A 27,808-nucleotide genomic window follows, 5' to 3' on the forward strand; every position below is an offset into this window, starting at 1 on the left:
CACTAGGCTAGGGACAGCCAGATCAGTGAACACCACTCACTGGGCTAGGGACAGCCTGATCAGTGAACATTACTCACTGGGCTACTAGGTTAGGGACAGCCTGATCAGTGAACTTTACTCACTAGGCTAGGGACAGCCTGATCAGTGAACATTACTCACTAGGCTAGGGACAGCCAGATCAGTGAACACCGCTCACTGGGCTAGGAACATCCCGATCAGTAAACACGATCACGATTTTATGCAAATATGTTATTGTACCTCATGTACCATTGCATGATAATGGTTTGAGAGAATAAATTGAATTGAAATAAAAAGGGTCGAGAGAAAAATATTGCAAGATCTTACAATAGACCCATTTCTTACGTTAAAAAATGTCCTGTATTGTCGTAGTCAAGCATTATCTGGTTTTACACGTATAACACACTAGTAATGTAATGTTCGAAGTCATTTTACAACACTCGCATTTCTCTCAAAATACTTTATCGTATGTATTATCAGGTAGGAGTATATTTTTTAATCATAAAAATAACATTACAGGACACCTAATATAATAAATATATACATGTTACGCAAGGTGCCTGTGACCCTACCTGTACCTTTGAGAATGAACAAAATAATAATCCCACTTTCTGACTGATCAAAACTGTTTATTGACAGGAGCAAACTATAAGCAGCAAATGCTAAATCATCCAAGATATACACAAAACCATGTTTTCAATTAACAAACTTAAAAAATAAGATAAATCCATATCATAATAATAGAGCTGAATTCAACCTGATAAAGTACTAGTACTTACCGGGTAATATAAGTATCACACCAACTTGTGCGAGACAAAAGAGTCTTGGCTCTGACTGATGTAAATTTTCAGAGGATAATACATGTACCTAGTATATTAATTTCTTCTTGTCTGACTAAAACAAACATCATTTTTATACCACACAATATCAGTTTAAACTTACATTGAAAAATTGAAATGCACTCTGGTGTTGAAAGACCGTAACTAACTAACTATACCGTACATGTTAATTTGCAGTATCTTTAGTGATCATCTTGACAGATGTGAATGAAATAATTAAAGATTAAATGATAAAATTGAATCAAAATCAGTTATAAGCCAACTAAATCTTCATATGCATAAATCTTACTAATATGCTGGATTGTTTTAATTTAGCAAAGCTTAAGGTGAAAGTTTCCCAGCATTATTAAAAATTCTTTGTAAGCAGCCTAACATGCAGTTCCCACCCATTAATCTTAAAATGTTTTTGTCAGAACCTAAAAAATTGAGAAAGATACTTTTTGAATCAGCATCTTGTTAAGGAAAACAATTTACTACCATCTTATATATCATAAAAACAGATGCTTGTAACAGTAGACTTATCTGATTTGGACCATGGATCTATAATTTACAGCAAGTACCAATTCTATAGCAGGCCATTTTAGATGGCTATGAGCTAAGCATTCAACATGTTTTTTGTCACATTTTAAACATGAACAATTTCTCAGATCTTTAGTTCCAAAGCAAAAAAATTATGCAATCAAAGAACATAGCACATACCAGCAAAATTATTGTAAATGCACATCGGATATTAGTGAATACTTAATAAATTTTCAAACTATCAAAAGCACAACATTTTAAAAATTTTGGCAGGATATATAGTATTGCAAATACATGCATACAATATGTGAAATTACATTTAAGAAATTAACTAATGCGCTAACTATGATATTAAGACAAAACATTTACAAAATTAATATAATAATAAGTTATTAAACTATTAATCGAAACAATTTTTTTTCATAACCAACATTACACATTCAAGAATACTCCTAACAAACTCTTACATATACATCTATATTTAACTAAGGAGTAATCTACAGGAATGCTTTTTCTGAATGTTAGTATCACATAGAAAGACTAGCAATCACACATATATCATGTGAGCATCTAAAACGCAACAAAAAATGACATTTTCACCACAGAACATAAGATAATTTCACAATAATCATTAGCTTATTTTAAAGTTCCTAATTACTCATACTTAATACTATAGGAAGTAAAAATCGAAACCTGAGGGTAACAACTTAAAAATCTGTATAGCACATGCATTAAATATTTGTAAAAGTTGATTTATATTGCACACAGTACCTTGATTGTGTATGAAACCAAAGTGTAATAAAAATAAAGTTTACATAAAAGCTTGTTACATACATTTGTACATGTACCTGATTCCTCAATAATTCTCATGGTTTTGGGTTTTTTTTTTTTGCCAAGTTCCAGTAAAAATAAATGCAGTTAAAGTTAAAGCCATTCTGAATATACCGGTAATCAAAATTACCTCCTGTTTTAAAAAAAAATTGCAAAGCAATTTGAGAGGCTGTAATCATGTATACATGTTTTAGGAACACAGTCATGTATATCAAAGGTAACATTTCAATCATACTAAAAATATATATACAATGTATTCATAAAAATTTTCAAACAAAAAAATGCCTATTTTGATTAAAATCTATTAATACACAACAGATTCAATAAATTAACAACTATCACTGGCAAGTCACAGAGATCCTCAAAAGGGAAGGAGGGTGAAGGGGGGTGGTAGTTGGAAGAACTTAGAGCACTTTTACTTTTTACTGGACACAGAATCCATCGACTCATCATACAGTATGGCGCCACGGCAGATACACTTCAGTTCCTCCACCAGTGTCTCGTATCGGTACGCCACGCGAATGTCCGGAACATTGGTTCGACTGACGTCATTTCCTGCCACACCTTCTTTAGTGTAATTTGGCCCTAACCAATGTCGCTTCACCTGCATTACAGAAATTCACATGTAGACATGATATATATTTTTGCATAGATTTTTTTTTTAAAATCACTGAGGGTAGAAAAAATAGAAGAACATCATATGTTACCGCTTGGCTGTAGCATTAATGATTACCTCATGTTCAAAGCCACTCTGCAACACGCTATTCCTGGCAATTTCACACATATCACAGGTGGACAGCTTCCACACCTGGGCTGCTATACTGTACTCTTCCATCAGGGCCTCCTGTTGATTACAATCAGGTGTTAAAAATCCAGGTACTGACCCATTGACAGATATGATAGGTGTATGTATTAATACATCAACAAATTTCTATAATTAATTAAATGTAATAATAAAGATGCCTATCTGAATTGTAAAAAAAAAAATTTCACAACTTTAAATCAATAGTTAATTAAATTCCTACTTTTGACTGCTTGGTGTGTATATTGAAAAAAAAACAACCAACTAACTGGAAGAAAAATAATCAACAACTATGACAGAATGGCGTGAATATGAATAAAATATAACACCTTCATGTTTTATGTGTCATATAAACAAGCAAAGTACAACCACAATCTCCATCGACCAACATTTCTGTAAGTCGCTTTAATTCCTTGATGCTAAAATTTCATGATTTGATACAAAGAACTGATTTCAAAGTTTTTTTTATTTCAAGCTTGATAAAAATCTACTTTTAAAAAACAAACGGTAAGAATTCCATTGCCTGGTATAGGAAAATCAGCATTCACGATAGGCTTAGCTTAATTTAGTGACAAAAAAATGGTTACAATCTCAAACAAAATGAAACTAAAACCATTGCAAATATTTCCCAATCTACATCATCTGAAGAGAACTGAGGAAGTTAGCCTTACTCTCGTTAAGTGAAATTGCAGGGGGCCATCTGTAGACAGAGACACATTGAGACCCTGGTTGAAGAAATCAGGGAATGGATGGGCCGCATAGCTGGTCAAAAAGAGGGATTTGTTACTGAGGGGGGACATGGCTATCCCCTGCTGGGTCAGGTACCAAAGATATTGGAACACTGGTAACTGTGTTTTCAAAACAACAAATAATATGAAAAAATTTCTGGAGGACAATTTACTTCCATTGGTGCACTCACAGAAACCTGGCATAGCTGCAGGTTGGGCAGGGGTTGTAAGTGGCTATATACCTAGTACATGCCTTTTGTGCTGGGACAGAGATCACATGAAAAGCAATTTGCTGAAGTATGTGACACATGTATAGGCTTGGACTGCACTTGGAAAATCCAAATCGTATGACTACTCCCTTTGTGATTTGAAATACATGAACAGACTGGGGGACTTCTGCTGTGCTGCATGTATCTCTAGAAGTATGTGCAACAACTTTACCAAAAAATCTAAAGTGGTGAATAGGATGAAATTTTCTTACCCAGGAATCACTACAGATTAGAAGGATTACATAGAAGAAGGAGGATTTTTATTCAATGACACTTATTTCTAATGCTGTGCTTCCCTCATTTATCTTTAAATGCATTTGTATTTTAAGAAAAAAAACTGCTATCAATATTTTCTGTGAAAGCCAGGAGTTGCTGAAAAAATGCAAGTTATTTCGGAGATCTGGATATGAAATAATGGAATCTTTTACAAATAAATTGATTTTTTCAGCCCCTAGAATTAAAACCTCAGAAGTGTTATTTAATATTCACTTGGTTCATATGACTGGCAGACATATCAAATTCACTCATTCACATTTAAATAAATGACCTTTGCATACTGATAAGGGAGTTTTGAAAATTCTGGAAAGCCTTTGTTAGGTGGGTTTTCCTTTTATTATCGTGCCTCAACTAAATATTCTTTGAAGTCAACATCAGTAAAATGTCAGCCCTGTGGCCAAACTTAGAAGAGCTCACTTTTAATATCATCAGTGACACTTTTCCATTACCTATTCCTTTTGTAAAAGGGAGACCGCAATGAAGAGTGAACTCATCTAAGTTTTATGGCTCCAGGGCTTGTTAATCTCTTCATGTACTGTACCTTAGTGAAGTGGAACTGCAGTGGATCATCTGTGGAGAGAGAGATATTGAGGCCTCTAGCAAAGTACTCGGGCAGTGGGTTGCGGTGATAGTTGAGGAACAGTGAGTTGTTACTGAGGGGGGACATGGCTATGCCAATATGTGCCAGATAGTACAGATATTGCAGCACCGGGACCTGTGAATATACAGCAAAGCTTGTACATGTGGGTATATCTGATTGAAAACAATACATGTACTCTGAATATACAGGCCTGTACACAACAGATATAGCATTTGTAACAGCATATTCATACAATACATACCTGTATTCAATATATCAGTTGCATATCTTGCATACTATATACATATCGGTTTAACAATGCTATCATACTAACTGCATAAAAAATTTTATTTGATCATACCTCTGCAAGTGAACAGATTAAAAACTCAAAGATATTATTATACATGTATTATATTATGATCAATTTTTCTAAGAATGGCACTAAGTTTAATCCTAACTGGATAAATAGTGTCTTTCCTAAGAAAAACAGAATAATGGTCTAAGTTATGAAAAATATCTTATATGAATAAATGTATTTTTTTTTTTTCGTATTTTATAACAAAAAATTTTAAGAAGATGGCATTAATAACTTTAGGATTGACTTGTAAAATTCAGATTTGGTCAGCGAACTAGAAATACACTTTTCATTCTGATGAATAGAGACTAAAAATTAATCAAACCAACAAAACTTTATATGAAAAATAATCAATTTACAGTGTTGTCGAAAAAGATAACACTTTTATAATTTGCGATAGAAATTACCTTTCTGAGAACGAGACCATGGGAGATGTTCTCGGCCAGCATGAAGCCTGCCACCAGGTGTGTCACGTTACCTGCCTCCCCGCAGTGAGGCCGCAAGGTGAAGGTCGGCAATGACCGCTCCCTAAAGAAAAAAAAAATAATCATTAGTGTTAATGAGACAGTCCATGTATAAACCTGCAGGCAAAGCTTGTAATATCAATAGTACAATAACAGTTTCAGAATTTATGGATCACCCTGTACCTGTCATATCCTACCAAACAGAAGGTTCTAAGGAAGAATCATACCAGTATTTAAGAAATTTTATTTATACATTCTTGTTGCTAGTATATCCAACACTGATTTTCTTAATTTGAGATTAATCAAACGATCCTGATGATTCAAGGCTATAAAAAATTGTACATTAATTGTCCTTATATGAAATGTACCGTACCACATTGTTAGAAAGAAAAACATGAACATGAAAAATCTTATGCTCAAACCCAATCTAATTAAAATTAGATCTTTGATCCGCTCCTAATAGATCGCTAAACAAAGCGATCTATTAGGAGCGGATCAAAGATCTACCGGTAATTTTAATTAGATTGTCCCAAACCATACACATACATATTAAATCAATTCAAAGTTTCACTACATAGTGACCCCTTTACTGGTTCCTACCTTCTGAACTGGTTCAGCACTGTGATATTAGCATACATGTAGTAGAGATAGTAGCTGTAGGGTGGGTTCTCATCCTGGCACCAGTCCTCAGGGAGGGGAGTCTCCAGGTCAAACTTGATATGCTCCGTCTTAGATTCATCATCCACCGAATCAAACCCACTCACCTAAAAACAGATGGCTGATTTTCAAACATGCATTATTGTTTTAACACTAATGGTGAAACTTCACATTACCATAATTCATTTAAGCTATCAATTTCATAAATAATTTTAGCTTTTAATGCTTTAGTTTAGTCTGCAGACTCTGCACTACATTGTGAATAGGGGTTTTAATCACTCTAAAGAGTTACAGTGCAAATCTGCGAAATGAAGCTTAATCAAAAAGTTATATACTTTAATACCAATGTATACCAGTAATAGAATTCGAGAATTTGACTTATTAAAAAGATGTCTGTTTTGCTATTCTTTAGATGACAACACACAACACAAATCCATGATTTGGATCCTCACTGAATGCATAAATACAAATCATTATATCAATTACTGTCGATGTGATATTGTACCAGAGAAAGTAGACACTTGAAAAATGTTATTGTGACTGTAATGACTGAATACTTACATATATAAGGAACTTGTGTAACTCTGGGTGAGACTGGGGATTTCGGGTGACCTCAAAAAGAGGCATGAAAATATTTTCTAGAATTTCCTGGAAGTTCTTCACAATCTTTGCACTCTTGTAGATGTCACTATAAACCAACAAAAAGTCAGATAAATCAAAATCAAAACTTGAAATAAAATACAATGCAATAACTTGTCAGGGGAAAAAACCCTTCATTGTACTGTTTAACACAGAACTGTAACATTTGGCAACAAATTTTAATTATTAATGTTAAGATTGACAATGAATTCAGTCTTACTAGAGCCTTGGAATCTGAATCATCCATCTGACATTATCCGAGTAGATTTTGTTTTCAATGGCCCAGTACGCGAGTTTGTCCCACTCATCTCGGGATCGTCCGTAAATGGACAGACGGTATTCAGCATTCTGGTACTTGCTCTCTCCCAAATCTTCCATGACCTCCTACATAAATAAGATAGTAGATTTTAACCATCATGGGAAAATAAAGCATCAATAAAGTGTTAATTGTCACCTCACATTTTATTCTTATGATGATGCGAATTCAAATTTCATTTTATTTTTTCTCAAAAATCCTGAAATTTCATGATGTACATGAATCTTCTCGGTACAAAATAAAACTTACTTTAATCACATGTCCAAAGTATTTCCCATTGATGTAGTTATCTGTTTTGATGAAAATCTCTCGCAGTCTGCTCTCTCCTATGGGGTTGTACTTTGCGTTGAACTTGTCAAATCGATGAAAGGTGTTCCGATCCTACAACAAAGCTCTTTATTTAGATTTCAAAGAAATGTACACCATCAAAATACATGTAAATACAAAAATTAAACTTCACAATATTAATAAAACATTAATTTCTTTATTTACTATTTTTTGGCTTACAATTAAGGGAAGAGTTCATATTCATTTTTGTGTTCATGTAAAAAAAACATTGAAGATTTTACTAATTATATAGATTGTGAGATAATATAAATACCACTACCTAATAGAATACAAATAAGTACAGCTAAGCAACTATAATAAGTAATACACATATAAGTACAATGAAAACGTAGGAAGACCTGAATAGACCTAGTGCACTAGGGATGGAGGAAACAGTTGTTAATTTTTTTTCCTTTTGATAATTAGGATAAATCATAGAGAAAAATGAGAAATCAATTTTTGTGAAAAAAACCACAAAAAACTTTTAACAATTGAAAAATAATACAACCACATCGATATTTACAGATGACATTGATGGAGCAAGTTCACCTTTATTTTTTGGAATAGAGAGATATAGTACACGACTTTTTAAAGAAATTTTTTAAGGAATAAAGATAGTATAAAACGTTATGTCCCAGCTATGGTATAAGGAGCGGGAGACTTACCGCATGCACATCGAGTTTGTCAACACTGAGGTCATAAGGCTTGAGCGCCATGCTGTCAAACACCTGATTAGAACAAAATGGAATCAGTCATGCAGGTCAACTTACTGTTTCAAAGCCAGCTATGAGATACTAGGACTGAAAACCCAAAATCCCAGAATCATTTCCTGCAGATTCTTAATTAAACATGAGGAATTAACACCGGCAGAAAATAGTGAGAAGCTTTTTGCAGAATTTAAAGTCTTACATTTATTTTTCTAAGAGATGAAAATCAATGAAACTTTGATAAAAATCAAGCTTTAACGATTTCATATTCTTGCAATTGGATGCAAAGATGAATCGCAGAATTAAGTACTCGCATAAAATAAGGAACCTACAGCAGCTCATAAAACCTTTCACTAATGAAACTTATTTTTCTAAAAATCATTCAACTTCCTATTTAACAATTTTTACAAGTCACTTCTCAAGGTTTCATCTTAATATTGAAAAAGAATTCTATTTATATAAAAAATAAGCTAATAATGAGCTGAAATGATTTATAGTAGGTTTTCAGTCCTGGGCAAAGTTAAAGTCAACAAAGCGAGAGAAAAAAAAAGGGTCAGTGACTACAACAGCGTGACAATGCCTGTAAAAGGAAGGTACGTGTCTCAAGACTTACTGCATGAACATCAAGAACATCTACACTTAATTCATAAGAATGAATATTCATACTCTCGCATACCTACAAACGAAAATGATGTATTAGCCTGACCAGGAAACATGTGTATTTACAGTACAATGTACATGTATATTGAATTCAACAGCATTCAAAAATAATACTGAAATCATACAATAATTCATTAGTTTTTGGGGAGTGATATTCTGCACACCCCTCTAAAGGTTGTGTAAATGTAGTGCAATCTTAGAAGGGGCTTTCTGTTTTAATTGAATGAGAAAAAAATTAGGATTATGGTATGTATTTGTATTTTACTGAAGGTAAATAGGTCAAATTAATCTAAGCAAGTGATTCTGTTGGTATTTAATAGTTTTCACCTACAGAGAAAAAAAACTTAAAAACCAGTTAGAGTACAGGTAACTTTCAGGTGTTCACATAATTCACATGCCTAAAAAAGGAAACTTCATGATTATCAGTACACGTAATTTTTCAAAATTCTACCATTACATAAATTCATCAACATTGAGAAATGTGTATACATGTACCATAGTGGATATTAACATTATACAGATATAAAAATCATGTTATTACTTAAATGTATTACCTTGGAGAAATAAGGATATCAACTTGGGGACTGCAAGTCTGCTTGAAAACTTAAGCTTACCTCTGCAAGCGTCATCTCCTTCCCAGATTTCTTGTCCTTGCATACGACATCATCTGAGCAAGTCTTCATCTTCTTCTTGATGAATCTCAACAGATGCTTCTGGTTCATGCAGGAGGATGCATGGACGTGCGTGTCCACCTGGCAAGGCAAAATTCATTTAACAAATATGATTTATTGCAATCTGTTTCAAAAGACAAGAGATTTTCACATTTTTAAAGAGTTAAAATTTACATGGGGATTCATGTACATATATGTACATTTAATAAAAACTTTGGTTGTATTGTTCATAACAAATAAAGTAAAATGATGCAGTCAATGTAATTGGAAGAATTACCTTCCTGATATTGTAGAAGTCCCTGTGGGGAACCTCTTTCTGGGCTGCTGATTCTTTTAATTCATTCATTAGAGTATGCAGTTGGTATTTGGACGATAAATAACTCAATCGCCGATAACAGAAAGATTTCCTACAAGCAGAGTATTCATTTCAATCAACCTGTAAAATTTCTTGTTTTGTCCACAAAATACTATGTTATACACCTAATATCATATGATATCACTAGATATTTTAAAGTTATTTCAAAATTCAATGTAAAATGATTTCTTCTTCGGGTGCAAATTTTTGCAATATTCCAAAATAGGTACATGTTTATTTAATTTTTGTCATTTCATATTTTGGTATTTATACAAACATTAATATATGTATAAGAACAATGATATCAAATCCACTTTTTTGCATTTGAGATAATCGCGTATCGGACAACCATGCAGTTATAGAGTGTTAAAATACAGACAAAGAGGCCACTCACAGGGGTCCATCACTGATCAGGGCGTACATGATGTTCTGGTCAGCCAGGAAAGTCTTGGGCTGGATGTACGGAAGCTCCAGGGGGGTGTTATTCTTCACGGCTTCCTCGTTTTCATAGACATACATCAAGCCCTGAACCATTTTCAAAGAACACTCCACCCCCATGGGCACCTCAATGTCAAATGGATCTTCTTTCTTTGGAGGGTGGAAAGGATGATCGGAAACTGAAAATTGAGGATAGAAAGTTGATGTTAATATGTTCTCAATAGAGACTGAAATAAGCAAAGTTTAGAAAGCTTATTCCTCGATCCTGATTAGCTGCCCAGTTGATTAATCATAAGAATTAATTATTGCAAGACAAACAAAACTATGTTTAATTAACAACTATTTAGAAACAATTTGCATTTAAGTAGCATGTTACATACAATTAGGCAGAATTAAGTTGTTCCCTCTGCAATACATCAATAAAATAGATGGTACAAATATTAACAGAACACCCACTAGTGTATAAATCAATTAAAAGACATATTTGCCAAATGGAAGAAACACCTCTATAAAGCAAGTGGCCTATTAATCCAAACATGAGTGAATATATCATAATCTTTAAAAATAATAATAAATTTTCAGGAAGACTTACAATTAAATATGTACTAAATTTAAATAAAAATGTAGACTGTTTTAACATATTACACTGTACCTATACATGTACATAATTATATATACATGTATTTGCAAGCTGCATAGCTTTTAAGGAAATGCAAATTTATAAGTCTTTACTTGCAATTACTTTTGTTCACCTGTAATCAAGTTAACAATTGCACCTTTCTCATTTCATTTTTCTCAAATTTATTTTGATATTTTAAACTGACATGCATTGCATTTGTTTCATATGCACGCTAACACATGTATATTTGTCAGTAAGATCCCTTTGTTACGCTCAATCTTTTTTACTTGAATCATGGTCTATACATATAGCATCAGAGTGCATTCCATGTTCAACAGTGGGAACTCCATGATATCAGATAGTACTGTCTCTGCCTGTACTTTACTTGATTTCTGAATGTAACAGCTCCGCCGTCACTAACTTTTCAAATCGCTTAACTCAGTTCTCAACTTAAATCCTTCAAAGAAATTTAAAGTGAATAAATTTGAGGTCAAAGCTCAGACCCACTTTATGTTCATTCATATATTAAACTGAATTTATTTTTCCAATTTGTGTTGATGTACACAAGTAATAATTCAAAAATTGTGCTTGAACAGAATTTAGAAACAATTACACCCTACTGGTATAAGATACAGAATTCCCATCTTTCAATTATGACCAGCACTCTGACATATATATGTATTGACTTTTCAAATCCAAGTAAAAAGAAAGGTTTAGGTGTAAAAAGGGACTTGTATGATTCATCGAGCTAGGGGGGATCCAACTGCAAGCATGATGTTTAATATGGGTTTCAAAAAACAGGAGAATCAAGATATAAATATATTTTCAAAGTGAAACAAAAGCAAATTACATAATTTCACAAAGCATGATTACTTTTTCTGTGGAACATAATAATGTATCTAATTCAGAATTTTCTTCCCTCTGTAAGATGAAACGAACAGTATAGTTTCTGGGCTGCATGGGCATTAGACTCCATGCGGGGGAAAAATGCCAAATAAAGTCAAATTAATGTTCACAAGTTGTACATGTACTATATTTTAATGTCCCTTGCATCATGGAAATTAAAATGTTAATGTAGGATTCAATGGTGTTATTCTTGTAAGTGCATTATTCACTGGAGCTCACAGATTCACAATACATGTAATTAACATCATTTGAAAAAAGACTCTGAATATTCATTGCTCATAACTGCAATTTTGAACACATTGCTTTATAATTCATAGGCTAAGCAAACTTTTCTAGAATAATTCAACAATCGTTAATTATATCTACATCAAGATTCTGAAAATGCATGCATTAATTTTGATCATAATCAAAGTTAACTGCATGAGAAAAACACCACTAATTTTACATGTGAGCTCAAGTGAACAAAAAAATGGCTGAACTCTAAAGTTGCTAGATCACACATTTATAAGAGGCACCTAACACAGCAGGTTTATACCTCTACGATCAAAGTATGGTATTCCATCCACATCTACAACGAAAGCAGTGGTCATCAAGCTACAATTACGCCCCGCTATAATTATCGGCATCATTGAATTTGTTCACTTATGTCACTCTTTTATCTTTGCATGTAATCTGCATCCGCAGAGATAATTCATATCTATTTATAGCCTATGGTGTATATTCAAGATAAGGGTATATATGCATGTATAATTGAATTTGGATAATGGTAGACACGAGTATAATTATGCACTTGGTTGGGTACTGAAAATATATTTTTTTTAATTATATAAACAACTGATTTTGATTAGATCCTAGAACTTCCTGACAATTCATTGAAAGAGACAGATACATTTGTAGTAAATGTTTAAGAAGGGCATCATAGTTTCTGACATGCTCCTCTCATGTAAAAATATAACATTTTCTTGCGTGGACTCTATGTAAGCTATTGCTAAGAAAGTGCATGCAAATTTTACAACATGCAATTAAGTTCTCCTCTAATGATGGTATTAATTATTTCACTATACTGATTAAGCCAATCACCAAACTCCAGTTTGTTATGTCTGCATGTTCATATTCATGTATATTATAATGTATATGCTTTTATAAAGTTTAAGCACATGTAGTTTACATGACTGTTTTTGTGTACTAAAAATGTGTTTGATAAAGTCATTAAAAAAAGAATGACAATTAATGCACCAAAATTTTTCAAAATTCAGTTCATTATTTTTTTAAATGACAGAATTCAATGGAAAATATAAGGAATCAAATAGCAGCAAAAAAATAAATGCTTAAATATTTAAATAAACTTTCAACAACAACAAAAACTTTTAAAACTTTTTACTACAACTATATACATAATAGTAATCCAGTAATCAGATAAAAAAAGAGACGGATTTCAGGGAAACTAATTTAAAAAAAGGAAGAGTTGCAATTGTTTACCTGTCGAGCCCTTTCCAAAGCCCTCCTTCATTCCTTGGAACTCCTCATTATCTTCTAGATTCTGGAGGAAGCGGGCAGTGATCTTTGGAAAAGACTGATGCGACATGGCCATGTATTTCTCTCGAATCATCAGAGCCTGCACCAGACTCTTGGATGCCTCTTTCAGGTCATGTATGGGTACCTACAGTCAGAACAATGAAAGCATCTACCAATATAACATGAACAATCTACTTCTGTAGATTACTAATTCACTGACAGGAATTAAAATTTGCGAAAAATCACGAAAGGCACATCTTGTGGATTTTAAAATCTCGCTTTTACATTTCAGACAGATGTAAATGAAATGAGACTATATTAAAAATTTTGTGTTCACAATTATGTATTCTCGCAATTTGTTGAAAAATGGTTGAATCGCGGAATTACGTACCCGCATTAAATAAGGAATCTACAGTACATAGAATCCTTTTCGAAACCTTCCCCAACTCAATTTTTGGAAAAAAAATATGGTAGTTTGAATATGTATCCTAATGTAATCTAACTTGCTCCTATCATTGAAAATATATCACATGTTACTGTAAAAGAAAATTAAACAATTAAATTAAGATATCTGTGAACCAATTTATGCTCACTGATGTGAAGATACGAAATACATGTAAGTACAGATGTTTATCTGTAACCTTCGCACAGTCCAATTTCAATGTTCTATGGACTCTATTAAATGGTATATATCAAATGATGAAATACTGTAGATTCCTAATTAAACGCAAGGAATTAATATCCGTGTAAAATCGCGAGAAGCACCCTTCGCGGATTTAAAAATATCGCCATTATTTTTATTTGAGCTGGGAACTATTAGAAATAAGGATTAAAGTTCGGCGTTTGCGATTTCATATTCTCACGATTTGATAGAAAACAGGGGGATCGCAGAAATAAGTACTTGCGAAATATAAGGAATTTACAGTAGTGAAATCAGCTATATTATGACCACTATAATATTTTTGTCTGCAAAATTATGCTAAGCAGGTAGATCGATCTACAACCCAAAAGGACCTTCAGTCTCTAAAAATGATTAAAACCACTATAGCAAATTTTGTAGACAATCTCTATATCACAAATATGATCTAGCTAAAGGAATGATTACATTGTGAAATCATACATTTATACACTGATCAGAAGAGAATTAATATTTCACAGGTGCACATTTACAACATGGTCACAAGTAGATATATACATATAAGTACCAATATCATGGATTATGGGTGTAGGAAATTCTCACATCAAACAGTTATTCAATAGACCCAGCTAGCACTTGATTGACAATAATTTTCAGTACAGCATTTTTTACATTATGTAAAAATACTTTTTTGTAAGTTTCAGAATTTTGATCCATTTTTTTTTTTAAAACTAGCTTTTTTTTATCTGATATTTTTCAAATTGTAAAAAACACTTCAGGTATACACCGACATATTAAGTACATGTAATTTTATAATGATAAGGGGAAAGAAACAAAAAGTACACATGAGATCCAGGGGCATAATCTACAATGAGAGGTATAGGGTTTCTTTTCACACTCACCCCAAGGCTTGAAATCTAAAGCAAGAGCAGAGGATCAACATATGCACAACATTTTGATACCATATCAATCCCATAAAGGTTATAAAAATTCAAATGATTCTTCATCCCGGTCAACCCTGATGCCTGAAGACTAACTTCATGTAATTACAAATTTTTCAAGTTTCATCATCACTTAAGAAATAAACAACGTTATTTAGTGAACATGGCGTTATGAATAGCAATTGCTCTATTGGCATATATTCCATGATGCGCGCTAGCGCATCATGGAATATATGCCAGCAGAGCAGTTGCTATTCATAACGCCATGTTCACTAAATAATCGTTGTTTATTACTTACATTTGCATTTTACCACTCACAAATGCCCTGTATTAGCCTTATAGACCTTGACAGTTAGCTATTGCATCAAAAATAAACATTCAGACTGTAATGTATTTTTGTTAACAGAATCAATGATATGTAATAACAGTAAATCTTTTAAAATGTTATTATAAGACAGGTTTTAATATTTTAAAATACATCAATTTTATGGAGTTGGAGAAAAACACATGATGTATCGTATAGTGGTTTAAATCTATAACGTCATGGAAAAATATACGACGTCACACCTTTATGACGTCATAGTATACAGACGGAGCAATTGCGATTATGGAAAAATAATTGCAGTTCCTCCCTATGGACTTACAGTGGGAAAGAACAATGCATATGCAAATATCAATTTATATCTTTAAATCAAATCAACACTGAAATGCTACATTTTCTGTTTTGCATTGAGTTGTTCAGTATTTTTATGTTACCATTGAAATAAAAGTGTAATCCTTTCTTCAAAACGATCAGTTGGAATTCTTAATCAGCTTAGTGCCCCCTCCCTCATCCAATATATTGTGCATGCTTATCAAAACAGTTGACAATTTATTCCAATTTCAGAACTTTGAATTCCACTCGCTACTTATTTATTGAAACATGATTTTAGAAGACTGCAAGCTTTTGAGGAGCTAATCTCAATCTGAATAAAATTAGAAACCATATTTTGAATAATATCTACTGTATGCTTCTGCATAATAAAGGAAGCAAGTAGCATATTCAAAACAATAATCAAATTCTAATCAGGTTTGAAGAACTTTGGATATATTCCAAACATTTTCAACTTATAAGTTCATTGGAGAATGTTACATGTATTTACCCCACTAATTTCTTGCCCAGCGATGTAAATTCGCTGGAAGTCGGGCGCTAGGTCATATTCCTCCTTGACCTCTGGGATTTCATCGTAGGCGTCAGTGGAGGACATTCTCTGGTAGGACTCACTGTCCATGGCGCTCGGTTTGCCAACAGAGCTATAAGCATTAAAATATAATTTTATACAATTGATAAGTTACCCTCTTAAAAATATTTTATCACTTCAAGACACAGCATGATCATGGTATATACATGTTTGTGAAAAATACAAAATTTATCAAATAAAATAAGTACCAAGGGTAGGGGGTATTAATGTTATAACTATAGATTACCATTATCAAACATATATATTATAGTATTATATCATAAACAATGTTCAGACATATTAGTCAATATTTCTGGTTGACTAAATACTGGTAATCAACACTTCCCTCCTTTCATTTGGCTTCAACTAGCATTCATTAATTAAAGTTCTCTACAGTTATCTAATTTAATAGTGCAAGTGACCCCAAAAGACAGAAAATGAACCAATTTTTAATGATTTACAAATATCAAGTATGATTAACATATATATATATATGCCTTTTTACATTTTAAACACTTATAAGAGGATCTTGATTGCGACATATATCTATAACAGGAGAAGTATATTTTGATGGTCTCATTTATTTGACATCTTAATAATTTCTTCTTTTTCCATGCAAAACCCACTCTGAAATAATATTCTTATGTGCAATTTTTCTTGTAAATGACATGCAATGAATTTCTTTCTTTCAAATGTATCTCATGCAATAACATGCAAATACTGACACAACAGATATATATATATATATATATATATATATATATATATATATATATATATATATATATATATATATATATATATATATATATATATATATATATATATATATATATATATATATATATATATATATATATATATATATATATATATATATATATATATATATATATATATATATATATATATATATATATATATATATATGTGTGTATACATATTGTATCTATTTGATAAATACATGTACAGTTATATTGAATGAAGGATATCTAATAAGCATTTAATTTAAAGCCATCTCCCTGAATTTTGCCCCGAATACATTGAATCTAAAGCCAATTCTACAATGAAAAACCATAATATAATACATGTACAATATAATTTACCCATGCTTCCAGTGCATTACTTGATAATGCTTCACAATTCAAAAGAAATGAATTAATGGCAATTTTTATTTTTTTTTACATACCGGTATATGAGATAATTATATAAAACAGGGCACTTTTAACTCTTAGAAAATTTTAAATCCAAATCAAGATTATTCCCTGAAAATAAGTACATCTATCAATCATTATGGTATGTTTTTAACTACATTGTACAGTTACAAGAAATTCAGTTTCATAAGTGCTTAATGAATTGTTTTGAAAAAAAAATGGACTTACTAACTGACTGATAAACAGGTCAAAATCAACAAGTAGTAAATATTATTAATATATCCTCCATATCTTAGTTGCTGCCTGGGGTGTAATTAGAACTTGATAAGGATAGGCACACTTACACCAACACTTCTGTTTTATTCATGAACCATGGACAACTAAAGAGCAATGATACCTGCCAATCTAATTTGTTTTCTCTTTTCAATTGATTAAACTCTCTTCCATATCTTACAATAATGATTATATAAATATATGCATCGATGAAATATGTCAAATTCACACCTATATGATTTTCTAGTGACTAAGTCACCATCTGACATTACAGTCACTTTTAAATATATTTACCATCATGATCACAAGTACACGAACATACATGTATATCCAAGGATTCCCTTTAACACATACAAGATCAGCAAAATTTTTACATAATTACAGTCTATACCCATGGAAATAAGTAATTCCAGTACATGTGTTCCAGCCATAGCATCGTACTAGGGTAAATCAATAATCAATTACCATCAGCATTATGAAAACTGCAGACTTCATCATTCACCCTTCATGTAATACTGTTTTTCGCTCATTTTTTCTTCTTCTCTTCATGCCAATATATATAATCATTAGAATTAAGCTGGCAAAGATCTGACTGCTCTTTTAATTCAGTGATCGCGAGCCAGCACCTGGTGATAGCTCAGCATCCATTGACCATAAAATTCATCTAAATATTGCTGTTCATTTCAACTGATGCTACCATCAGACAGTAGGCGGGAAAAGACTATATGGCACTTAATTATTATAGATTTACAGAATATTGATTTTATCCACTTAAGTACAATCACACAGCCTTAAATACATTTTCTGTACTAAATCTTTATACAGGTGCTGACCAAAATATCATAACGTTTATATATACTTTTGTGATTCTCTCATATATTACCCTTATTTATCTTTTTTTTTTCCTCCTAGTAAATTTTTGTATTTTTATGGAGTGGGAAAGAGCCAGCCTGAGCTTCTGCAATTTTTTTGGGGGGGCTTAACACAACATTTTTAATTTAAATTTCCATGTAGTCATATTAAAGACAGAGATATATTCACCATATACATGTATTGTTTTCCCCATAAAAACAAAACATCATGCAAGTAATATTTTCCTTAAAAATGTGCTGTATACTAGTATATTGATCTACTTAAAAATGCTACTCAAATATTGTTTGATAAAAATCTGAAATACATGTACATTATTCATTTTTTACATGACATCATAGTTACATTTAATTAATTGATTAATGACTGTGTTCGGTTAGAAGAAAACAATCTATATCTACAAAACACATAATATATGAAAAAGCATTAAATAAAGATATGCCATGCTGTATTTTACTTATCAAATGTATTCTAAAACCCTTTCCCTTAACATCAAGCTCATGCATTTGTAGTGCACCATGGTTAAATGTCACTCACTTATTTCTTTCATGATCTGCGGATGCTTGATCACCAGTGTTAAAAAATCTGAAAAGAGGCTGCAAACATGAAGGTCGGAATCACACGGCAGGACATGCACTCAGTCGAGTGAATTTAAAAATAACATTTTAAATTTTTAAACAAGTTTTAAACAGAGACAATAATTTATAGGTTGATGCATAGTCTCCACTGCAAAATGAAATGATAGTTTCTCACATTAAATGTATATAATCGAGACATGACGGACATAGATATACAACGATCAATGCAGAATATGTTTTCTAAACTTGTACTAATCATTATTATGTCTCCTTTCTATGAATTCACACTGCTATGATGACTTTACTATTACATAGTTTTGAAATGTCATATTCATTGATGGATATACAATATATACATGCTAACGAAAACTACCAGTAAATTCTAATTTGAATCTATATACTCCTGACCAACATTCTGGGGTACCATCCAACATAAAAGTATTAAGTTCACATAATTAAAGACATGACGTGAATAACAATTCGTAATTACATGTATCACAGTTAAAAATCTATGTATCTATTATTACCAGGTAAAGAAATTATTAAGAAATGTACATACAACATTTGATATATCAATAATTTAATGGCATCCAGACTTGATCACTGAATCACTGTCCATTCATTCAGAAAATCAGACATTGAATACATCCTTCACACAAATAAATGCACTGTTAAAATTTTCATCGTGACCCTTACTGGTGGTCATACAGAATATAAGTACCGGTTCATGACCATTATATAAAGTTACATGTTTAAAATCAACATCCAGAGCATCACATAATCCACAAGGATGTGCTTGATATATAAATATATATTGACAGAGAAATCTGGTGTTACTGCTGTAAACAGATTGATCAATAAATTGTCTACTTGATCTACCTAATTCCACTCTTTGCCTCTACAGAGATAAATCTGTGACTGTGATATGACATTACCAATCATTACCGGCATTTAAGGGTATCATACCTACTGTACAGTAATCTACTATAGAGAACATGACTTTTGTGAATTCATACATGCATATAAATATACTGAGGTGCAATCAGTTCTCGCTAAGTACTGGAACCATTTGTTACGCCATATTTTATCAACATTATATCAACATATACAAAAAATGTCGTAACGATGGTAGAACTGAATAGTTTAAAATCAGTTTGGGCTTTTGTTTTTATTTTCATACATGTAGATATTCTAATTAAAAACAGTATGAGTAAATACATTTGGCGCGCTGTTCAGTAGTGATGAAGAAATAAGATTTTTTGCAAGCAATCAGAATAAAGACAAGATTTATGTAATGACCATGCAGTTTTATCTCATTAACTTATTATACTATACCAATTAGGTTTATATATAATTACATGTTCCTGTACCTACTATCCTAGTCCAGTACATTTCATTCAAACAGATTAGATATTCATGAAAATTTCATGAATTTCAGAGAGCATAATTATATTACAAAGCATAAACGGATACCAAAGACTGTTTTATCAAAATTCTGAATCTTAATTGACTTCAAGTAGTCTAAGAAAATTAGAGATTTCTGTATATTTATGGATTTTGTGAATATGAATAAAAAATTATATTTCTTAGCTTGATAACTGGTCATCAAATTAAAAATTATCATTTGAATTATTAGGTAAAGTTTTTAGAAAAGGTCATGATCTAAAATATATGGTGGCAGGCAGCATGCCTGGATTTTTAAATTAGGTATATAAAGGGTGCATTTTTTTAGTATTATAATACAGAAGATAGGCCTGGGCACCTTAAAGTACCGATAATGATACTAGTGGTTGGACATTAATATTTAATATGGTTATATATATATATAGATATCATTTTTAATCTTGGGACATTTGATTCATTCAGGGATTTGACAATGGACTAAACATGATCCGTAACAAATATGGTAACATGCCCATTGCAATTTACAATGTAAATCCCTAATAAGGGTCTATTACGTAGGTGCAGTAAAATTTCAACAATAATGAATAGCTAAGGAATGCTGGTGATTTTCTCAGTCTGGGGAAAGGATAAAAATCATTGACATGATTTTTTTTTCCAAAAAAAAATTGGGAATATGCTAAATGCTAATTTCTTATGCAATCAAGAAAAGGAGGCACTCATGACATAAATCTTGCCCTTGGATCATGACATGTCCTGCTGTTACTATGAAGCATCCATAGGATCAAAAATTAATTCATGGCTCCAATCGAAATCGCAAAATATCTTACCTGGAACGGTTTCTATAGAGAAATAAACAGCACATGCAATTCACTTGCTAATCTTTTATTTATTATAAGAATTATTTGACAATTAAATAATAACATTTATTATTATAATTGTGTCTCCATAATAATTATTTTGCTAGACATGCATAAAAATATTTGGATGCAAAATTACGCACTTATATGTATATGAGGGTTGATATCGATCCAAAAGTAATGTCAAAGGTGTGATAAAATTGTGAAAATCTGCGTAAAGTGACAAAAATCCGTACATTGAAACCTTTATCAATGTCAAATCAGATCAGAAAATTTTAATGCATTAATATAATTATTTCTAAAGATAATTCTATAAAGCATGAAGTAAGGATATAATCACTGCACGCTGATGACAACATTTCTGGATACTTGGCATTAGGTTCAAACTTAATTTATTCCATTACGAAGAAATAGGCATGATGTTCTATTGAAGATTTTTATCATATTTTGGGGGGAATTGAACAAATTATTACTCTTTTTGTGTTTGATATAGTAGACTATTTGATTATTTGATGTGCAATCAGATTTATCTATGACTTTTGTAATGAAAGTAGCCTTTTGATATGGCTGATGACATAAAAACCTTTAGTAGCTAAATATTCCTTCAGAGCATATACTTGCTATTATCTAATTCATTTATTAACATGGCAGATGCTTTTATAAAACATGACGAGGCGATGTCATATACATACCATGTTAAAAACATTCATATCTTAAATAGATTTCATTCAATGAAATTTAATCAGATTTCTGAATAAAATTTGAAGTTTAATTGGGAAAATTATGATATATTATTTTATTTGATAAAGTGCCTATGACAAAAACAGGGCATTGTGTGACATTACTTTTGGATCAACCCTTGTATATGCTTGTTATAAACACTAAGTATGCCAAGCACATTTAGTACATGTTTCCTAAGAGGCTGGATGAAATTAACCATCAGATTTACCTAAAATCTTCAGATATGATTTGTTTAGCTATCGAACTTTATTTAGTAAAGGAAAATCCATATATCTAATCTTTTGGGGGTATTTTCCAACTTTTTCATATAAAGCTCTTCTTAAACAGATCAATACAGCCAAAATTGGCCACTGCCATCAAGCCTTCTTAAGTAACTCAACATATACTAGATTTTATGGAAATCAGATGTTAATTCAAAGCTTGTTCATTGATTCTTTTTTTTTAAAAAGCTAGAACATTGTAGGCATTATGAGCTTATTTACAGCTACAGCTCAAAAATGTTGCTAACAAAAATTTGCATAAAAAAACGTACCCATAATTAATGGCATCATTATCATAAATAGTAATACTGACTGTAATGGATATGACTACATTTAATTCATTTAGTGTCGATGAAAAAACAGTGCCAAAGATAGCTATATACTGGTATGTACTTGCATGTATCAAAATTGTATGTACATGTTTATGTATTCATACAAGCAATAAAAGTGCGTTCCACTAACCTTGAGCTGAGTTGCTTCTCAAAATAAAATTTCCTTTCATTTTCTTCAATGGGGTATTCCGGGATTTCATAGGGAGCAGACCCTTCTTTGCCAATTATCTCCGTGCTTCTGCTCAAAATGGTGTCAGCCAGTTGTTGAAATTTTTCATCCATTTCTGTGTGGATGTGGTTTGGGAATTTAAGTTTGGTAGGCGCAAAAGTTGGCGACAGGATTTCATCTAGAAATGAACAATTCATAAAAATGTTTTATTTATACCCGTAGAATGCTATGCATGCACAAACACACCTTGGTGGAGAATATTTCAACAACTTGCCCCTGAAGAACAGTCAACAAATTTTGTTGTATATATTTCACATTATGTTTACTTATCGGTGATTTACTAACATAGAAATCCCTATATACATGTGGTATTTAAAAACTCTGATGTATGCAACATGGCTCATAAATTTGGTAACTGGTCAAACAGAGTTACAACTGTCTCTGATTTTATACTTTACATATAAATAACATTATTTATAATATACAAATGTGTAAAACGTCTGCCAATTTAAATTACCTGTATTTGTACTACAAAACTTAATGAAATGTACAGTTAAACTTGTGTACCGGTAATCTGGCAAAGGTATGTTATGAAAATTTTGCCGGATTATGCAACATCCGGTTAACAGAACATTTAAACATATATCGAGATGAATACCAGTATACACAACAAAAGCACTTGAGTATTTTATTTAAATCTAAATAATGCATGTTTAAATTACATGCTATTTTTAAAAAAAGTTTTTCAGTACATGTAATAATGAATAACTTGCGTCACCTTCAAAAACAATTTAAAATTTTTTTTGAAAATACTTTTGAATGTCTGTTCTGGGGATATGGATATTTCCTCCTAGCTGTTATAGGATCAAAAGAAGCATAACTCTTCTCTTATATATTTTTCCTTTTTTTACCCATTAAATGAAAAAAGAAAAGACAGGCAATTTCAGTCCATTTATAAATTCTCAGAAAACAGTGCAAATTTTTTTTCATCCAATTGCTTTCATGTAATTTACAATCACAAATGAAAAATCTCTGGCATTTTCTGAACAATTTTAAATTCAAGAGGGGTCTTTTAAACTGATCTTTGAGTAAAAACTGCAATTTACAGCGCACAAAAAAACTGTTCTAGTTATGGACTGATTAACTGCACATATTCTGTGGAAAAGATTAGTACCATTAAAATTCTTTTTAAAATTTACAACTGATAATGTCTCTTAAATGGCCTCAGACTTTCTCTGAAACAAGCTAATCAACCTTGGAAAATGAAGTACCGTTATGTTAAATTCAAGTCGAGATTGAGAGTCACCATATTTACTTGTAAACAAACTTCACTAACTGCAGAACTGGTGATGGTGATTAAAAAGAATATGAGAGGAAAGTTGAGTGACAATTTTTGTAATAGAATGTCTGAGGAATATTTTGGAATCAAATATTCTACAGAATGTGTTCAGAAATAAGATTAAAATTAGTGGGGGTTTTTTGGCACCATAAATTGTAAAACATTACAATGGGAGGCACTTTCTGTCGCTCCTTGGTCGTCCATCTGAATATTTTCAGACCAGGAGCTACTGACCTGCATTTAGTTGTACACTAAGAGTACAACGATGAACTTTGAGGCTGTATACATCATGGTAAAAATAGGCTACGATTTGATTCATGATACTTCAGACTAAACAGCAGTTCAGCATTTTCAATCTGGTATGAAAATTAAATTTTTAAAAATAACTTCCTGTGTTGAAAATTGTGCTGCGCATTTTCTTATTTCGCCCCCTGATGCAGTAGCATTTTGGGTTTTGTAAGATAAACAAAATTGATTAACATATTTTCCATATGGAGTGTTTTTAGATGCAAACACTATTTTGCAGTTGTTTCCCTACAATTCAGGGATCACATGCAATATGGCTACTCGAAAAAAACGGCATCGTCCATGCAATGATTTTTCTGTTGGTCGCAAGAAATTAATTCCACATTCCCAGATGCACCTTCAAAATGCAATAAAGTTAAAGGTCATCCTATATAGTCATTTTATCTACAGTGAGTACATAAATATTTCAATGGTAGGGAGTGTTATAATAAAGATATTGATAACAATGTTAGATTTTTACTTAAGCAGGTCATGCTGATGTTCTGATATTTTTACAGCTGTGTAGGAAAAATATGCAGAAATAAATTAAGTTAAATAAAGTAAGGTTCTTAAGTTGAACATGTTGAAGTTTCAACAATTCTAAAGTATGTGTATTTATTTATTTGTTACCTTTTATAGCACATCAAGAGTTAGTATCAAGGTATGTATGTATCATATTTTTCTGTAAATTAATGTCTGTATCGCGATACGTATCGTATTGTGGGGTAAGTGTATCATCGCACCCCTACCGCACACCTACATCTATGTTTGCCATTGAAATATTTCATTAGAACTATAAATCTTCAGCTACAAATAGAGCTACGTAATCTGATAAGATCCTGTGGTTGAATCAGGCAAGACCTTGAGATGACAGGATATTCATGGACAAACACACAACGAGATATTTTGTTTTCATATGTTTAAACAGGCCTGTTCAGGAGTCAGTGTTTGACATATTCACAACTTTTTTCATAAACATGAAAATTTCCATCAAAATATTGCATCCATAATCCTGTTAATAGGTCAATAATCTGTAGCTATACCAATACCATGATATACCATTGTCTGATTCAATGTTGGAATAGCATAAATCATTAAATGATTATATAGTCAACAAATTACGAAGCGATAGCAATACTGAAGCGATCTAAATTGATAAAGGACTTGTACCTTGAGCTGGTCTCTTTAGGTCATCATCTCTACCATCCATTCTTTCGTTTCTCTCCGCCATCTCAATTAAATTTTATTTATTGGATAATTTCAGATTAGAACTACGACTGACGATAATATAATCTTTTTCTATCTCCGTGAATTGAAGAGCTATATAAACTAGTTCTTTTAAGATGCAAGAACCAATGAACCAGTTGAAAAACTACTGCAATGTCTATTATAATTATTATACATATACTAAGCATAGCCATCGTTTAAAAGCGTGCATTAAATTTGATAAAAAATCGGACCAAGCAGCTTTAAGAAAATTTGTTTGTTGCTGCGAGAAAAAGTAAGTTGGGGGGGGGGGGGGGGGCAGGCCTGATGCGACCCCTGATGCTACGTGCCTGACTTAATATGTTTTACGATGTTACCGTTGGGGTGAGTGCAGCAAGAATTACACATTATGATATATCTTGCATTATTGCCAACTTTGTGATATTTTGACATTTATCATCTATAACGTCGATGAATTTTTGTGTATGTGTGAGAGAGAGAGAGGGAGATGAGCAATGAATAAGAATTATGATTTTTTTTTTTACCAGAAACAATACGTGCCTGTTTCCCTGGCCTACCCATAATGCTCCGCAACAGTAGTCTGTTTTAGCATTTTTAAAACAATAACATTGATGTTGGATTTTTTTAACGAATGTAAACTAATGATATGATACTTGGGTTTCAGAATATGTTTTTAAAATAGGATTTGCCTATCAAATTACATTTTTATAAGCTTTTTAAAGCGCCCATTCTATACATTGATTAGTGTGAACAAAATCATTAAAATCCGGCAGTTTTTCTCTCTTATTAAATGGTCAATATATTAGCTTTTCTGTCAATTTATATTTTTATATTAAGTCTTCATAATACGTAAAAATAAGAAATATTTTAATATTGGAAGCATAAAAAAATAATCAAAATATCTTCAAAATTTAAGAAAGTTAGACGAAATTCAGGCGAAGCAATATCAATTTTAGTTTTAATATTTATTCCCATTTAGTAGTATAAGCTGATAGACATTCTGATATTCTTTCATTTCATTGAAGAATAGAGTCTTCATATCTTAAACAAATGTCTACATAATTGGAAAGAACTACATTTATTTTTATCATCCTTTAGGTTGAGGAAAAAGGTAGTGACCTTGACCTGACCTTTATGTGAGAACAAGGTCAAATTTTATTAAAGTGATATAATCATTTGGTTATATGATCTGTTTAACTGTGTCAAAGTTTAATGAATTTATTATCATAAGAAGTTTGTTTGATTACGAGAAGACTCCTTCCTTAAACTGTAGCTTAAAAATAAATTAATAATAAAGAAAAGTATGTTTCACACATATCTAATCATAATCTGCAATCGCCTCAACGGTCGCACCTTAACACATATTGTCAGGAAGTGACCAAAAACTGATGAAAAAAGGAAAAAAACAGTAAATATGAGGTTTTACAAGTTGTTTTGCTTGCTATTAAATTGTGCAGAGAAGGGTTACGTAGAATAATTAAGAAATAAAGTACTAGTTTTCGTGAATATTTCAGAATAATATCTTAGGTCGAAAAATGCTTTTATGATTCATAAAAGCAGGTTAAAAAGATATTGACTAGCAACCTTAGCTTGCGCACTATTTAAACGAGACACATTTCAAGAAAATTTATTTTTTATAATATATACATAGTGATATTTTCATAGTTTCGTAAAATTAATATATAATACGGGTTTTAGAAAAAAATAATGTCGTATAATTCATAATGTAGATTTAATAATCGGACAAAACATCAAATAGTAATTCATAGTAATACCTGACAATACTAATTTTATTCATATTCAGTTAAACAGTCCGAGATGCACTAGTTCACTGTGCATAAAGCGTTCGTACCTCTCAGGTTTTCAAAACCTCTTACAAATCTCAAAAGTATATTTCAGCACCTAAGACGCCTCTTTAAAACTTGACGGAAAGTGTTGTCAAAGAGTCCATAAAGATATGGATTAAAGGTGTGGCTCAAGATGGGAAACGCCATCAACACACAGTATGCGTTGATTCTAGAAGCGTTGTC

General features: G+C 31.7%; 1 protein-coding gene across 8 annotated transcripts; it reads right to left on the reverse strand.

Annotated features, from left to right (window-relative positions):
* Positions 1-626: 626 nt before the first annotated feature.
* LOC128192383 (AMP deaminase 2-like) lies at positions 627-25,877 on the reverse strand. Of its 8 annotated transcripts, none has more exons than XM_052865000.1 (19): positions 25,722-25,877; positions 22,889-23,105; positions 19,124-19,171; positions 16,212-16,362; positions 15,031-15,045; positions 13,456-13,636; positions 12,512-12,544; positions 10,408-10,630; positions 9,936-10,065; positions 9,602-9,739; positions 8,286-8,348; positions 7,543-7,674; positions 7,198-7,361; positions 6,900-7,026; positions 6,282-6,445; positions 5,625-5,745; positions 4,824-4,997; positions 2,941-3,051; positions 627-2,811 (listed from the first exon to the last, which is right to left on the reverse strand). In XM_052865000.1, the coding sequence occupies exons 1-19, from the start codon at positions 25,780-25,782 to the stop codon at positions 2,623-2,625; spliced, it is 2,442 nt and encodes an 813-aa protein (XP_052720960.1). In that variant the 5' UTR covers positions 25,783-25,877; the 3' UTR covers positions 627-2,622. The 8 variants fall into 8 exon arrangements, with proteins under 8 accessions (XP_052720960.1, XP_052720961.1, XP_052720965.1 ...); XM_052865001.1 differs by lacking the exon at positions 8,286-8,348 and adding an exon at positions 8,941-9,003; XM_052865005.1 differs by lacking the exon at positions 19,124-19,171.
* Between the last annotated feature and the right edge of the window lie 1,931 nt (positions 25,878-27,808).

This window comes from Crassostrea angulata, chromosome 7, assembly GCF_025612915.1.
Source record: "Crassostrea angulata isolate pt1a10 chromosome 7, ASM2561291v2, whole genome shotgun sequence".
Classification (NCBI taxonomy): Eukaryota; Metazoa; Mollusca; class Bivalvia; order Ostreida; family Ostreidae; genus Magallana; species Magallana angulata.